At 38.3% G+C, this 18,308-nt stretch overlaps 1 protein-coding gene across 1 annotated transcript; it reads right to left on the reverse strand.

Annotated features, from left to right (window-relative positions):
* Positions 1-1,534: 1,534 nt before the first annotated feature.
* LOC127642929 (B box and SPRY domain-containing protein-like) lies at positions 1,535-16,354 on the reverse strand. The gene is given in 7 exon segments (XM_052125378.1): positions 1,535-2,558; positions 7,545-7,669; positions 7,765-7,790; positions 10,513-10,743; positions 13,875-13,973; positions 15,788-16,138; positions 16,140-16,354. Coding segments are annotated over 7 exon segments (1,401 nt in total). The 5' UTR covers positions 16,173-16,354; the 3' UTR covers positions 1,535-2,022.
* Positions 16,355-18,308: the final 1,954 nt, after the last annotated feature.

Raw genomic sequence — 18,308 nt, forward strand, 5'->3', positions numbered from 1 at the left:
GTGCGTCAGAATAAATAATTAAAAATATATCCATAACCCTAACTCGTTCACAAGGAACATTTGCATATGAAATTAATCACAGTCCTGTTTTGCTTCATCATCACTAATCTAATTACTGGGCTTTGAAGTTTTCATGTACACATTACACTCAGGTCAAAAACATAATGTAGTAATGAAGCAGATGCTTTTATCACAACGCATTTATTACAAGAACAATCCTACTTAAGCAATCTGCACTCAAAAAAAAAATGGTACTCTTAAAAATAAATAAACACATGTATAAATCATGACCACTCACATGAGATGAAGAATCCAGTTATACTAGAGCTGAATACTACTCTCAGTAACTTTTCATTTCATTCTGGGATTAAATGAATCATGGCTGATTGTTAAAAGTGAGTTTCTACAATGGCATTTGTAACTGAACGCTATTGATTTTGAATGATGCTGCATCCACACCACTAGGTGTCACTGTAAATTCAAGACGACTGCCTCGTTGACTGGCACAACACAAACCAAAAATTATTGAGTGTACCTTTAAAGGTGCACTTAGAAACGTTTTGATTGAGTCATCTTGAAATTACAGTGACACCTAGTGATGTGGATGCAGCATCATTCAAAATCAAGTTTTCAGTTAGGCTACAGATGCCATTCACCAAAAATTCACAATCAGCCATGATTAATTTAATCCATGTGTGAAAGTGTCCAGTAACAAGACGGTTACTGAGATTAAGCGAGTAGTATTCAGATGGTCATGTGATTCTAACATGGCAGCCCCCATGAGGGCACCCCTGCCTCAAGTACAATAAAACAGCTTTTATACGGTTACTGATGTGACCCTACTGATGAGTCCTCTCATGTGAGTGGTCATGATTTTTTACATATGTTCCTTTCTTTAGAAATGGAACTTTTTTAATGGAAAAAAAATTACTGAGTGCACCTCATGGCATTTTCCTTACAGGGATCAAGCAAGCAGCCTCCCAGGTACCAGCCTTGTGCTTTAGCCACTTCAAAAATGTACGCATTAGGCAGATGTTTTGATCAAAACAACTTAGAAATAGTGCACACAGTTAACTTTAATAAATTAGTAATTCAGTAATATTAATTTGGCAAAATATGGACGATGACGTTGTTGTCACAGTCTGTCTTCACCACATTCAAGGACTGACAACTACTGACAAAACTAGAGGGTATACACTTGGAACCTAATGAGGGAATGGCATACAGGTGGGGATAACGAGGAACTGATCAGGGAAGTGAATACTGGGAAACGAAGTGCAAAGAGTCCTTGAATTGTATTGTTATGTTTGATGTCACTCCAGTGTTTGCTCTACTCCAGCTTTGTGAATAAAGGATTTAAAGTTCCTACTCCTGCATCTTTTAACTCCTAGGACACCAAACATTACAGTTGTCCAGTCAGAATGAGACTGAACAATTGAATCATGTTTTTCCATTAAAGAATGCACCAATATTTTCACAATGGAAAATTAAATGAAATAACAATTTATAGTCTATGATTAGATGGCATGATTTTTTTTATTTTTCCATACAGACATGTTCTGTCACAAACAAATTTGAACAACAATTTCCTAAAAAATGCAGATAATAAATACAAATATTCAGCAGTAATTGCACTAATTTGAACATAAATACAACTTTTCTTGAAAGATCCTTCATATCAGAAGATTTGTATTCAAATCATCCCAATAACATAAAAGACATAAATATAAAAACAGTGACTGGCACATCTCACGCAGCTATTCCAACTCAATCAGATTGGCAGATTCTAAGACATATTGGTTTGTGAATACAAGACAAATTTAACAATATGATTCAAATTACCCAGAACTTCTTACAGAACACACTTTCTCTTCATATGTCATACATTCTTCCTAGTCTTCAATAGCACAGATAAATGTTAAAAACATTAAAGAAATAATCTTATAAAATTGCTTCAAACTATTTTGCAAAATGAAAACATTAAACCTACCATTTCTTCACTTATTAGCACTCGTACTGTGTTTAGTGCACTATAGAGATGCTTTGATCAGCCACTGCACAAGCGGCCTGCAGAGGCTCACTGAAGGCATGTCTGACTACATGTAGAACACACACAGAGTCAGGATCATAGAACAGCAGAGTCTGAGTGGGCCAATCAAGCAGCAGTCCCAGTCTCTTCGGCTTCTTAGCTACAACTATCTCAACATTACATCCATCGTGGCAGAACGAGTAGTCTCCATTGTGATGTGAGAGTACCCATGATTTTGTGTTGTAGCCCAGTCGGGCATTATTGCCAGACCCCTTGCGTTCCATGCTGGCATAACAGACGCCCACTTTGTAAGCAGTGCTTATACCCATGTCAAGTATCCAGCTATGGGTGCCAGAGGACATCAGAGGGGAGCAGAGTGCATTAGGCCAGCTGTCGAAGCGTGCTGCGTCATCGGGGAGATACTGACGGCGGCGTTTGGGCAAGAATGTTAAAGTGCACTGATCGTCGGAGAGCAACAGAAGAGAACTGGCTGTTTGCATATCAAACTGAAGCCTGATTGAACTGTGGGCTGAATGAGAAAAACAGGGGATGACAAGACAAGAATGTATATCAAGAAAATGTGAAAAGCAAGTAAGAGCAACAAAAGCAGCAATTAACCCTTGTACACTTACTGTATTAATAGAGAACCCTGTTCCATCGTTCTTTTTATTTTAAAGATTTTTGATAAAACTATTTTCTGTAAAGTAAAAACACTAAATGTATGTATACCTCTAAATTACACAATTAATGCTCATTTAAAATAAGCACATTTTATGTTATTTTTATTTCAATAAAAAACATTTCAGTAAATTGAAAGATCATCAAAACATCAAAAATAATGTCATGCAATGGGGGTCTCTGGAGACATCTGCTGGAATAAAAATAACATTTACATGAAATGACAAGTATGTCCAGTAGATGGCTTCAGTGCTCCATGCACTAGCTGATCTCTATAAGCCAATGCTGTGACAAACTTAATTTCTAAATATTATCACATGTTATGCATTGGATGCATATTTAGACTTTATAAAAGTAAAGTTTTTGCAAAATTGTAACATTTTTGGTTTTAACTGTGATGCCACAATATGCTTACAGTCGAACCTGACCATGGTGTGCAGCTCCTACGCTTAAGCCTAAACTTTTTCACAGCGGGGTCAGACTAAGACCTCGATCTGACCTTGAAGTGTGTGTGTGTGTGTGTGTGTGTGTGTGTGTGTGTGTGTATGTGCACATGAGTGTGTATTTTGTATTAAGGATGTGTTATAGTCTCATCCCTTAATTGCTATGTGTGTTTTGCATTGTGGCCGATTGATTGTTATTTGATAAACTTTAAAAAAAATGCTCCGTTATGGTGTCACCCATTCAGTCGATGTGTGTGCGTGTTTGTTTGTGTGTCTGTGTACGTGTGTGTGTGTGTGTGTGTGTGTGTGTGCAGGGTTTGAAATTAACTTTAGTTTCCAAGGTCACCAGCCACTCAACATTTTCACAAGCCAAATCCCCCACCTCACAAAAAGTGATAAAGGTAATTGGAGACTGTAACTGCATGCATTTGTTTTGTATACATGCACATTATTTGAACAAAATTATATTAGTTTAGTAGGACACAGGCCTAATGATTTAAGTCACCTTTAGAATATTAATGTCACGGAAATTTAGAACAGGAGGAAAATATGTCAATAATTTATACATAACTCATGGAAGTTTTAATCCCTTCATTCTAAATTGTACTTGCCTATATTAAAGTTTACCATTGTTCTACCATGTCTAACAGTGGCATTTGCAATGATAAAGCCATTACCATAGGTAGATTGCTCTAGAGAAAAAAAACAACAATTTAGTAAGGATGATGATGTGTATTTTAAAAACTTACCATGTGTATTATTTGTTTTCTCATTACCTCATCAGTGCTGTTTATAATGAAGGGGATGTCTAGCAGTTTGAGGGGTTTGATTTCCTCCATATAGAGCTTTATACATGAATGTTCTCAAATGGGTCACATACGTTTTATGGCCTCCGCCGGCCGCCCTGATATAGAGTAAAGCCCGACTGAGTTTCTCTCTGGAGCATGCTGACCATACATGTCTACTGGCGTGTGTGTCCATTGTTTTCAAATCATTCCGATGAGAATCCACCTCACAAGTGTGGCACTCATCTCCCATTGGAATTAATTTCAATCCACTTCTTTCGCACTGCACAGATGTGCGTGTAAGTAATGAGAGGCATGAATACCATTAAATTTGCTTCTTCAGTGGCTCAGAGTCGCCTGACATTCATCGAATTTTCAATGCCGAGTTTTATCTGCATTTGGCGGATTGGCGGGTGTTAATTTCAAACCCTGTAAGTGTGTGTGTTTCTGCATTGTGGATGTACATTTATGTGTGATTGTGTTCTGTATTGTTTCTAATTTATTGATTTTTATTTGACAAATAGAAAAATTGCTCAATGTTATAGTCTCACCCATTCATTTCCTATGGTGGGTCAAATTCATACTGACGTTAATTTAATTTGCTAATACAATAGACTTGCAGTCACCAAGTCACTGTAAAGAGTGCACAATTTTGGTTTCAGAAGTAAAAATCCCATGCATTTTTTTTCCATTGGGTAATTATCAACAATAACAACAATAAAGACAGATCTACCATGAGCTCCGAGGTTGTTAATCGATGGTGTGTGCTTCTGCTGAAGCCATCAATCAGCGTTATTTCAACTTCATTTTTAAATAACCACATTTAATAGTGGAATTAATTATGTTTTTTTGTTGGACATAAATTCTTATCACAAAGTCAACACAAATTTTCATTAATTTCTTCAGCTTTTTTGTACAAAAATGTTGTACTGGTGTACAACTGTTTTTATTAGTTTTTTTCTGCACTGGTCTTGTAGAGAGTATAACAACGCTAGCAAACTTTTTCAGCCATCTTGGTTCCGGAAGTATTTTTCATATACATTTTCCATATGGGAATTCGTGAAATCCTTCATAAAAGAGTTTAACAAGCTTCGAGGTGGATCACAACATTACAAACTTTGATTTGAAGCAAAAAAGTATTTTAAATTGAACAAAAAGACTGTGTACTTAACATCCTTAATAATAAAGCAATGCAAATTATGGAATCAAATTAAAAACAGGTCAAATATAAAACTAATGATTTAAAGTGGTTGTTTTAAAGTATAGAAACAATATATTTTAGGTTTATTCTAAAATATTCAGATATATGCAAATCTAAGTAGTTTGAGTGTGTAATCAGCTTGATAGCGTCGTTTACGGTGCATTATGGAAGTGGGCGGTTGCTGCAGAGCTCTTCTGCTGCAGTTCGTTTGACTCGTTTCTCTGATAGGTGGATTTCCCTCAGGATCATGAATGGTGTAGTTCTTCACCAGGAAGTAATAACACAGACTGATGACTTCAGCAGAAGCTATACAATCAACCTACTGCTCATAATTAAAAATGTATTTTCCTATGGAAAAAAAATTATGAGATTTTACTTCCGGAACAAAATGTTGTGCTGTATTGTTGTATAGACTATTTCAGATAAACAAGCCCCTAAATGGCCTGTAAAAGCAAAAATCAAAACAAAAATCTGTGGTTGGTTGCTTTATGTGTTGTCAGATCTCCTGTCTAAATGGGTCTTGTCCTGAATAAGTTTCAATGTGGACCAGAGTTTATGCTGATAGTCAGAATGTTGGCTATGTGACACTACAATAACATTATTGGACTACTTGCCATAGCTATTGAACATTTGACCACATGATGTATTGTTGGTACAAGTAAGATGTTGTTCTATTTTTACAATGAAACAGTTTGTTTGCTGCTAACAAAAGGTTTGCATAGAGACTGCAGCAGTACATGATGCAAGTAGTGCAGTATACACAGCTCGGGTGTATTCAATGTGCAGAAAAAATACTTCATAAATTAGCACAATCAATAACTTGATCACATAGAGTCGTGGCAAAAGTATTGGCAGTGACATACATTTTGTGTTTTGCAAAGTTTGCTGCTTCAGTATTTGTAGATAATTTTTTCACATGTTTCTATGGTATACTGGAAAACAATGATAAACATTTCTTGAGTTTTAATGGTTTTTATTGGCAAAAACATTCAAAATATAATATAAGAGTCAATATTTACAGTGTTGACCCTTGTTCTTCATAACCTCTGTATTTCACACTGGCATGCTGGATATCAGCTTCTGGGACAAATCCTGACTGATGGCGATCCATTCTTGACTTACAGTATTAGTGCTCGGAGTTGATCACAATTTGTGTGCTTCTGTTTGTCCACTCGCCTTTTGAGGATTGACAACAGGTTCTCTATGGGATTAAGATCCGGGGAGTTGCCCGGCCACGGATCTAACATTTCAATGTAATGATCTCCGAGCCACTTCATTATCACTCTTGCCTTGTGACATGGTGCTCCATCATGCTGAAAAATGCACGGATCATCACCAAATTGCTCCTGGATCGTTTGGAGAAGATGCTCTTGCAGGATGCACAATTCAGGCCGAATTGTGAGAGAGAACAATCCGTTGGATGAAAAACAACCCCACACATAGATGTCTCAGAATGCTTCTCCTATTCTTCTCTGGACTATCGATTCAGATTTCCCCCCATATTTGGAAGGGGGTTTCATCAGAGCAAATAACTTTGCACCAGTCTTCTGCTGTCCAATCCTTGTACTTCCTGCAGAATTTCAGTCTATCCTTGATGTTTTTATTGGAGAGAAGTTGCTTCTTTTCTGCCCTTCTTGACACCAGGCCATTGTCCAAAAGTCTTCGCCTCAGTGTGCGTGCAGATGCACTCACACCAACCTGCTGCCAATACTGAGCAAGTTCTGCACTGATGGTGACATGATACCGTAGCTGACTCCTCCTGGTGCTTGTTGGACACTCTGGGACATCCTGAAGCCTTCTTCACTGAAGTTTAACCTCTCTTCTTGAAGTTCTTGATGATCCGGTAAATGGTTCTTTCAGGTGCAATATTCTTTGCAGCAATTTCTTTGCATGTGAGGCCTTTTTGATGCAAATCGATGATGGCTGCACGTCTTTCTTTAGAGTTAACCATTTTAACAAGAACACAATGATTGGAAGCACATCTTCCCTCCTTTTATATCAATCAGTCTGCTCTTATAATCCAATCAGAATGATAGAGTGATGTCACCTGACTAGTACTCATTCACACTTTCCCAGGTGCTGCTGATATGATTAGTAAAAATTATGTTAGCTGGTAATTTTGTGCCAGGGCCAAAAAACTGTGAAATTGGGTTTTTGTGATAGTTGGCCAATGAAGCTTTTTGCAACAACTGAAGTCTAAAACTTTGCGAAACACAAAATGTATGTCACTCCCAATACTTTTGGCCACGGCTGTACATATGCCCCTTCTAATTGACTATACAGTATATTAGTGATACACTTAACTATATATCATCTAATAATTGTTAGTGGATTGAAATCCATATGAAAGCTTGGTGATCATTGAAGAATATGTGATTGTGTGCCAGTGTAACTTGAAGTATGCTTACCAGATGGCCCAAGCAGTATTGCACTGGCCCATAAACCCACCATGAGTTTACTGTCACTGCAGGTTCTGTTCAGACTCAGCTGCTCAGTGTCTCTGGGTTCACTAACACCTTCAGCATCCTCAATCCTGACATATACAGGTACAAAAATAATTATCATATCTGACTCAGTTCAGTCTCTGCATTTATGATAGCTACTTACAAGTGAGTTCCAGTAAATTACCTGTCAAATATTTCCTGGTTAGAGTTCTGAGAATCAAGAAAGAAAATACAACAATCAATGAAATATCACATGACTGTCATTTAGTCAATCAATTGAGTATTATTAAATTTTTCTGCTTGCATTTTCTAATTAATTTACTCATTTAAATTTTCTAAGTAATTGTACTTCACTACTATACTTAAGTATTTTTGTACTTTAATCAAATATACTTTATTGTAGTCTGTTAACTCAACAAATGTCAAACAAATATAAATTATTTGCTGACCTCAGGTGATAGTTCAAGATATTGGTTTCAGTTTAACCTCTGGTTTGTCCTAGATTCTTACACTGACGGCCAAATGTTTGGAATAATTTAAAGATTATCCTGTTTTGGAAGGAAATTGGTAATTTAATTCACCAAAGTGGCATTCAACTGATCACAAAGTATAGTCAGGACACTACTGATGTAAAAAACTGCACCATCACTATTTGAAAAAAGTCATTTTTGATCAAATCTAGACAGTCCCCATTTCCAGCAGCAATCAATCCAACACCTTATCCTTGAGTAAATATGCTAAATTGCTAATTTGGTACTAGAAAATCAGTATGCAATAGACTGGCATGTCTGAATGTCAATATTAGGTCAAAAATGGCAAAAAAGAAGAAGATTTCTTTAGAAACTCATCAGTCAATCATTGTTTTGAGGAATGGAGGCTAAAAACTGAAGATTTCATACACAGGTGTACACTATAAAGGATTAACTGGCTCTAACAAGGGCAAAAAGAGATGTGGAAGACCAGATGTACAACTAAACAAGAGGATAAGTACATCAGAGTCTCTAGTTTCAGAAATCTAACATGTCCTTCACTGACAGCTTCATTGAATTGTACCCGCTCAACACCAGTTTCATGTACAACAGTAAAGAGAAGACTCAGGGGTGCAGGACTTATAGGAAGAATTGCAAAAAAAAAGACACTTTTGAAACATAAAAACAAAAAGAAAAGGTTTGAGTGGGCAAAGAATCAGACATTGGACAACAGATAATTGGAAAAGAGTGTTATGGATCTTAACCCCATTGAGCTTTTGTGGGATCAGCTAGACTGTAAGGTGCGTGAGAAGTGCCCAACAAGACAGTCACATATATGGCAAGTGCTACAGGAAGTGTGGGGTGAAATGTCACCCGAGTATCTGGACAAACTGACAGCTAGAATATCAAGGATCTGCAAAGCTGTCAATGCTGCACATGGAAATCTTTGAAGTAGTTTAAGAAGTTTTTTTTTCAAATTGTAATAGTCATTTTTCACATTATTAATGTCCTGACTATACATTGTGATCAGCTGAATGCCACTTTGGTGAATAAAAGTACTAATTTCTTTCCATAAAATTAAAATCTGTACATTATTCCAAACTTTTAACCGCCAGTGTAATTAGATTCATTTGTTTGCTATAGTAAGTTTCAAAGTTTGAGTATGAATAAACGTATTCATTATTATTTAGCAGGTGCCTTTACAGTTACTTTATTGAGAAAATATTTGTATCTTGATTTCAAGTCAACAGTAAAAAAACTAATCAAACAAAAAAACCTTTAATTGTGTAGTACTGAAGTAAAATTAAATGAATAACATTTGCTAATGCAAAATGTGCAGTTGTTACATTCAAATGTTTTACAAGTAATTAACTAGTTTCATTCAAGTCAAAAATGTTACTTAATTTGACTATATCAACCTGACAAATTAGGTTACATCATTGAAAGTAATTTCTATGGGTTAGATCAAGTAGAAATACTGTAGATCCTTTTGGTAACAGGATACTACTTTTTTCATTGTACCTTAGAGGGAAGTAATTTTCATAGTCTGAAAATTCTCTCATCATTTCCTCATCCTCATGCCATCTCAGATGCGTGTGACTTTCTTTCTTCTACTGAAGATAAACCAAGATTTTTAGAAGAATATCTCAGCTCTGTAGGTCCATATAATGCAAGTGAATGGATGCCAGAACTTTGAATCTCCAAAAATCATAAAGGAAGAATAAAGTTAATCCAGACAACTCTAGTGGTTAAATCAATGTCTTCAGAAGCTAAATGTTAGGTGTGGGTGAGAAACAGGTCAATATTTAAGTCCTTTTTCTTATAAATTTTCCTCCCTGCCTAGAAAGAGTTGATGTGCACGAGGAATGCGAATCGCCAAAAACAAAAGAAGAATTCTTATTAGAGAAGAGTGCTTAGGGGGGCGGTTTGAAAGTGAAGATTAATAGTAAAAACTAACTTGAATATTGACCTGTTTCTCACCCACACCTATCATATAGCTTCTGAAGACATGGATTTAAACATTTGAGTCATATGGATTACCTTTATGCTGCCTTTTTTGTCCTTTTTTTAGCTTCAAAACTTTGGTAACCATTCACTGGCACTGCATGGACCTATAGAAAATCTAAAGATTTTCTAAAAATCTTTGTTTATGTTCAGCCGAAGAAAGAAAGTGGATGGGAATGGCAAGAGGATGAGTAAATGAAGAGAGAATTTACATTTTTGGGTGTACTATCCCTTTAAGGAAGCTGTTCTGACCTTTAAAAATCTATGTAATTGGTGAAACTCAATGCAGTCAGGTTTATTCAGTCATATTGCACAATATATTTTAGACTTGAATAAAACTAGTTACAGTAATTTAGATGATACAAAATGAAGCACAGTTTTAGGTTCCCAGACAAAATATTTAGACATTTAATTGACTTTATCTTCAATATAATTGTATGATCTCTTCATTCACTTACCACAAGCATGGTGTCTGTGGAGTTTGTGAGTGTGTGCACCAGACTGGTGCGTGTGTGTGTGAGTTTCTCTAGCGTCTGAGTCCAGTGTGCTCTTTGAGTGAGGAGGCACTGCTCCACGCGCTCCTCCTCTCTCTGTATGACCTCCAGGAGACGCTGTTCCTCCTCCTCCAACGCCTCACGTACCACGTTCACCTGAGCAAGCACACGCTCTCTCGCCTTGTTCGCATCCGTCTATCAATCAAACAGCACACAGGGCCATTTTTACTAATTATTACATTGCTCTCTAGACTACTTGATTCAGACAGGTCAATCTTGGTAGTCTACAGTAAAAATTATAACGACCACTGAACTGCATACTTCAATACAGCGACTGTGCTGGTTTTATGTCTCATGTTTCTTTCTATTGAAATAAAATGAAATGGTTTTCTGTTTGGGTCAGGTTTAGGTGTGGGTTATGATTAGTCTATGGTTATTATTATTATCATCTATATATCAAAACAATAGAAGTTTATGGTATGTCCCTGTAGCATTGGGGGCGTGGACAAGTGTCTGTCTACGGGAGAGGAAAAGTGGTAAGGCTGGGTTACCTGGGTTGTAATTACTCTAACACCTGTCTCTCATTATAGTGATGGCAGAGGAAGACCTGATAAGGCATGCCAGACATCAGAGTGGGAGCGAGAGTGTGACCAGTAAGCATGACAGCCCGAACTGAGAGAGTCTTTATTATTTAAGAGTGCTTAATTTGCCTGCAAGTTGTTTTATGTTATCGTTGATTGTGTGACTGAACAAACAAGTAAAGAGACTGGCCTTGAACCTGTTTAATTGTTTCCTGAAGTCTTTAAGACCCTAGCCAGCATCCAACAAAACCAGCATCAAGCCCTCATGGAGGTACGCCTGGAGCAGGAACAGTGTTTCCAAGTCCTGCTCCAGGCAGGACTTGGAAACAAGTCTCTACCCATGGCACTGATGAAGATGGGGCCAGATGACGACCCGGAGGTTTTCCTGGATTTATTCGAGAAGACCACTGAGGTATGGAAGTGGCCTACCGACCAATGGGCGACCCGCTCATTGCCCTTAATCTCCGGGGAGTCGCAGCTAGTGGCACAGCAATTTCCTGCCGCCAGCCTTCTAATTTACCACCATCTGAAGAAGGCCATCCTGCAAAGGGTTGGTTGTAGCCCCGAGCAGAGTTGTCAGCTCTTCAGATCCCTGAGCTTCAGGAAGCACGGCCACCCGTTCACTTTTGCCCAGCAGCTCCAGGATGCCTACCAGAAATACTGATGGAGGGAACCCGACTGCGCCGTGGACACTGTCAATCTGGTGTTACTGGAGAAGTTTGTATCCCAGCTTCCTCAAGAAATGTCTGAGTGGGTCCAGTGCCACCACTGGAGTCACTGGAAGTGGCCGTTCAGCTGGCAGAGGACTACATGGCGGTGTTTTCGAGAGGCAGTGAAGCAGTGTTGTTTGCCGTATGAGAGGTCCCGCAAACCTCCACAGGGTTTTCCCTATTTGAGCTACTGTATGGGCATCGGCCACATGCCGTGCTCGACATCATACAGGAAGCTTGAGAGGAAGGACCTTCGAATAGCAAAAACCAAATTCAATACGGTCCTGACCTTAGAGCAAATCTTCACACTTTGGGGCAGGTAACATAAGATAATTTGCTCCAAGCACAAGAACGTCAACGCCGACTGTACAACAGGGGCACTCGACTACACAAATTCGCACAGGGAGATAAAGTGCTTGTATTGCTGCCCACTTCGAGCTCCAAGTTACTCGCCAAGTGGCAAGGACCCTTTGAGGTCACATGACGAGTTAGAGATCTCAATTACAAGGCTAGGCAAATGGATAGGGGAGGGGTACGTCAAATCTACCACCTCAACCTCATCAAACCATGGAGAGAGCCAGTGCCGGTAGCCTTGGCGACGGACGTTCCAGAGAGGGCAGAGCTCAGGCCGGAGGTGACTTCTAAATCAAATTCGTTCACCCCGGTCCCTTGTGGAGTGCACCTCTCACTGTCTCAGCTTAAGGATATTGCAAGCGGAATTCGCGGACGCGTTTTCACCCCTTTCCGGTTGCACAAATCTTGTAGAGCACCATATTGAGACAACCCCAGGGGTGGTGGTTCGTAGCCGCCCCTATCGCCTTGCTGAATATAAGAAAAAAGAAGTTCAGGAAGAATTAGAGGCAATGCTTGAAATGGGCATAATATAAGAGTCACACAGTGATTGGGCCAGCCCTGTAGTTCTGGTACCGAAGAGCGCCTCTCGGTCCGGTTCTGTGATGACTACCAGAAAGTGAACGCGGTGTCCAAATTTTATGCTTATCCAATGCCACGAGTTACTTGTTCGGTTGGGCGGCTCAATTTTACTCAACGCTGGACTTAACAAAGGATTATTGGCAGATCCCTTTAACTCCAATATCCAGAGAAAAATGTTTTTTCCACACAATTCGGATTACACCAATTCATGACGCTTCTGTTCGGTTTGTTCGGAGACCCGGCCACGTTTCAGTGCCTCATGGAAAGATCCTCAGACCGCATATGCCACCGCATATCTAGACGATATTAAAATATATAGTAAGGACTGGCGGCAGCATATGAGGGCTGTCTCATCGCCAACCCGAAGATGTGCGCAATTGGACAGGTGGAAGTTAGGTATCTGGAGTTCCACTTGGGTCACGGGCAGGTGCATCCACAGGTTAATAAAACTGCAGCGTTTGCGGCATGCCCAATGCCCAAAAACAAAAAGGAGGAAAGGCAGTTTTTGGGGCTTGCCGGCTACTACCGGAGGTTTGTGCATAGTTATTCTGATGTCACCAGCCTGTTGACTGACCTGACCTGACTAAAATGGTGCTTCCAATCTGGTCCAGTGGGCAGAGTCATGCTGACAGGCTTTCTTTAAGGAAAAGTCTGCAGTTTGTGGGGGGCCACTTTTACATGCTCCTGAATTCTCTCTCCCCTTTATTTTGCAGACGGATGCATCTGACCGGGGGCTGGGGGTGATGCTCTCGCAGGAGGTGTGAGGGGAGGAACGGCCGGTACTGTTTATTAGTCACAAGCTCTCCTTCAGGGACACAAGGTACAGTACCGTCGAGAAGGAGTGTCTTGCGGATATTATTGCGCAGATCACCCGTTGGTATCTGGCTCTTCAGCCCTTTAAATTCGAGGTGATCAACAGACCGGTGGCGCAGATGGTTGTGGCTGACTGTTATCGACAGTTACCTTTGAGTGTATGCCTGAACAAACAAGTAAAGAGACTGACCTTCAACCTGTTTCAGTGTCTTCTGACTCCTCCATTGCCCACAAACGTAAAATATCACAGTCCCCATTTAAATGGTTAAGTAAACAAATTCTCAGGTACCTGTAGAGCTTTCTCCCTTGCCGTTAGAGTACGGTCAGTGAAGTGTTCTATCCGAAGAGCTTGCAGCTGCATTTTCTCACAGATATCCACCAGCTGATTCTGTTTAAAACAAAGAGACTCAGTAATGTTAGAATATGAAAGGACAAAGGATTTCAAGCGCAGGTGAGAGGGACTAACCAAGTAACTTAATGGTATGCAGACCTCAGGAATGTCAAGAGATTTTAATAACATTTCAAAGCCTTGAGCAAATGGTTTTTAATCCAGGCAACATATAAAGCCATATACAGTGGCCCCAAAAAGTAATTGGACACTCAAGCCAATGAAAAAATATTTAATCAAAGGCATTCAAAAGAGCTGAAAAGTAAACTCAGCTTTAACAAATACAAAAGCAGAGACAGTAGGTATTATTGATGTGGTTTAGTCTTTATATATGGATGAGTAATAAAACATTTTTTGTTTATTCTAACAGGTTGCATTATAAATAATAAGTTGCTTTACTGCTCCATTTATAAACACTAAACATCTAGAATAACTACATTATGTCTCAATTTTTGAATAACAGCACTGTGATTTTCTGATCTTGAAATACACTATTAAATATTTTACACCTATAAGATGCACATTCACACAGTGTACTGGGAAGCTATAAAGAAAATACTAGCTATTAATATATTTAGTTTTTAGCTAATAAGTTCATTTTTAGGAAGAAAAATGAATTTACTAATGTAAAGAGGCAATAAGGCATGAATAAGAAATCAGCCAATAAAGGCCTCATAAATACCAAACAAGTCCATAACTAGTCACTTACAAGAGCAATTATTAATCATTATTTACTGTCTAACTTCTGATCCATATAAATAAAGTGTTACTGACAATGCAGAAATGTTTAAGTGTAGCTCAAAAATCCAAATACTTTTTGGGGCCTCTGTATATGGTAGTAGAGTTGAGGGTTCCCTTAGTTTTGATGGGAAACCCTAATTTAAAGGGATAGTTCACCTAAAAATTAAAATTCTCTCATCATATACTCACCTTCATGCCACCCCAGATGTGTATGACTTTCTTTCTTCAGCAGAACACAAATGAAGATTTTTGGAAGAATATCTCGGCTCTGTAGGTCCTCACAATGAAAGTTACTGGTGACCAGAACTCAGAAGGCATAAAAGTAATCCAAGTGGTTTAATCAATATCTTCTGAAACAGACCAGTAGGTGGCTGAATGTGAAAGTCACTTTCACACTCACGTGAGAATGTGGAAATGAAAGTGTAGATTTACAGTTAAAAAATACTTAAATTCTGTTTCTCACCCACAACAATCATATTGCTTCAGAAGATATTGATTTAACCACTGGAGTCTTATGGATTACTTTTATGCTTCAAAGTTCTGGTCACAATTCACATGCATTGTCTAGACATACAGAGCTGAAAAATTATTCTAAAAATCTTTTAAGCATTTGTGTTTTGCAAAAAAAAAAAAAACGTCATACACATCTGGGATGGCATGAGGGTGAGTAAATGATGAAATAATTTTCATTTTTGGGTGAACTATCCCTTTAAATGACCTGAAGGTAAAATAGGGGCTTATCCAACTTTAAGACGCAATGAAACTGACCACGCCCTCTCCAAGTGAGTATCATGTACATGCATGCACAGATTGTACAAGACTAGTCAAATGAAACTCACATACATGTACGTTTTAACAGTATAAACTTATTTTAAAGTGAAAAAAGTGAAAATGTATCATATTTTTCATCAAGGTTTTTTAGATAGCACAAACGTTTTTAAGCAGATTATATTCTCAATAAATATTTTATTGATTTATCAGCATTATTATTAGTAGCAGTAGCGGTAGTAGCCTATTATTCTAGATTTATTGTTATACTAAAATTATAAATAATTATTCTTATCGTCACTCACCCTTACTATTGTTGCCCGGGTAACCAGCTCTGTCACCGTGTGACCCTGACAAGACCCATCCGAGACACATAGCGAGCAGGTTAGTTTTTCCTCAGTACTGCAATACAACTCCAGTTCGCATCCATGTTTTGAACATAGTTTCGATTCTCCTGAAGCCGACACGCCAGATGAGGAATCCGCAAAGTCCCCTACAGGACTATCCCCAAACTTCGAAGATTCTTTATTTGCTGTGCCATTACTGTACAAAAACTGCCCATCGACTTCAGATACATGTTGTCGATTTTCCTGTTTTGGAGGGTCGTCCAGTCCCGGGTCAGTCTCCATCTGGTCACAGACGCGCAAAAACACTTGGTGCCAATTCACAATGTCTGTATTCCGCACTCATGGCACCGAGAGATGAAGATATGTTCGATTCTTTAAAGTGTGTTTAGCAGATGTGTATACTGTAAAATACCCGTTGCGCAGGTGTATCCTGTTTTAGAGCCACGCTTACCTGCCGCAGGTGTATACCACGGAAGTTGTAGGCTACTAGTTGTGGAGTGCGCAAGTCTCTCTCGAGTGAAATGTGTCTGTCTTTGTGGACAGTTGCCAGTATTGTCACAAGAGGATTGTCACTCAAGCTTCAGGACTCGTGTAATAACTTGACGTCCTGTTTACCGTATCATGACTGGGATTGGCTGGAATTGGACACTGACTTGTTAATGTACAACTCTCCATGCAACTATAACTCAGCTCCATTGAGTCGATTTGCAGTTCAACACTTTTTTACAAATTAACTGTGGGACTATGGTACTGTGATTGCACCATATGGTACTTTGGTGTACAAATACTATATTAATGTACCATATATTTACGTGGAACTAAGATAATATAATGCATTACCTAGGCTACTTTTTATTAGCGCATTCACATTTAAAGGAATTTTCCAGGTTCAATACAAGCTAAGCTCAATCGACAGCATTTGTGCCATAATATTGATGAACACAACAAATGATTTTGACTCATCCCTCCTTTTCTTCCAAAAAAGCAAAAATCAAGTTTACAGTGAGGCTTATACAATGGAAGTGAATGGAGGCAATTATTGGAGGGTTTAAAGGCAAAAATGTGAAGCTGATAATTTTATAAAAGCACTTAGATTCATTTTTCTGTTTAAACTGTATAAATGTATTATTTGAACTGTAAAGTAGTTTAAATTTACGTTGTTTTAGAGTTTACAGCATTACATTGTCAAGGCAACAATGAAGTTATCAAATTAATCAGGACTTGGATCATCCTGAAGGGGTTTATTTTGCAATCACAACTGACTGTCCCACTTATTACATGGCTACTAACAGAGGCGTCAGTGCTTATTCAGAGTGAGGGGGAACTTACCCCCTCAGATTTTTGAGCCAGAGGATTTTGAATGGTTTGTTTATTTGAACATCCAAAAACGTATTTGTATGGTAACCTGCGATCAGTGATGGGCAGTAGCTTCGGTACTAATAGCGAATCTATTAGCTTAACTACATTTCTGAGTAGCGAGGTGGTGGCTTCAAGTAAATCAAGTATAGCTTTTCAGTAGCTATATTTATGATTAGGTAGCGGTGTAGCTTTGACAAATTTATACCGCTTAATTGTTATAATTATACTGGGCTATAATTTTTAATTAAGCAGACAACAGCATAACAGTTAAAGAGGTAAAAAAGAGGAATAAGAGAAAAAGAGTGGAAAAAAGATTGTAAACCAAAGTAAGGTAATTCCAAGACTTTCTAATAAATTAAATTATTGAATGAAGTACATTTGTTTTTTTTTTTTGTTTTTTGTTAATTGAGCAAATAAATAAATTACGTGTTCATTTATACTGAACACGTAATTCAATATTTACATGATTGCCTCATTCAGAGATAGGCAACATGTTTTCACTCTCTGTTGAGCTGAAGCAGATGTGGGCATCATTGTGTTTGTGCTGATGCCGTTTGCACAACCTCTTGTGTTGTGTATAGAAAGTGCTTGCTAAAAAAAGAGTTGGCAAAAAGTGATATAACCAATAACCAATGTACTGCTACACATGATTTATAGGAGGGGGAGGGTCGTTTGTAATAGGGTTGCGGTGGTTGACCTTGGTGCCCCCTCAAACAAAATAGGTGCATGACGCCCCTGGCTACTAAGTAAATACTGAAAATATGTAAATGGACATAAAATATTGATTTGCTCTGTAATTATGTAATAACGGTACTGAAGAAATAAATCACTGAACATCTGATATCCATTTCCGGTTAACGTCAGAGTTCTGTTGATGCTTATTTTGTGAAAACTGAGTTTAAATTATATTATTTACTTATATAGATCACACAGTGATCCGATGCAGGAATGATTACTCCCAATTCCCTGATACTGGTCTGAAATGTCTTAATCCCCGGATAAGCGGTTGTTACTCAATCAGACCGCTAGATGGCGCTATTTACCCATCAGAATAGAGTATTCTAGTAGAGCACTGTGTTATAAGTTATTTTATCACTTTAAAATCATGTTAACATGCATA

Source organism: Xyrauchen texanus, chromosome 4 (assembly GCF_025860055.1).
Source record: "Xyrauchen texanus isolate HMW12.3.18 chromosome 4, RBS_HiC_50CHRs, whole genome shotgun sequence".
Taxonomy (NCBI): Eukaryota; Metazoa; Chordata; class Actinopteri; order Cypriniformes; family Catostomidae; genus Xyrauchen; species Xyrauchen texanus.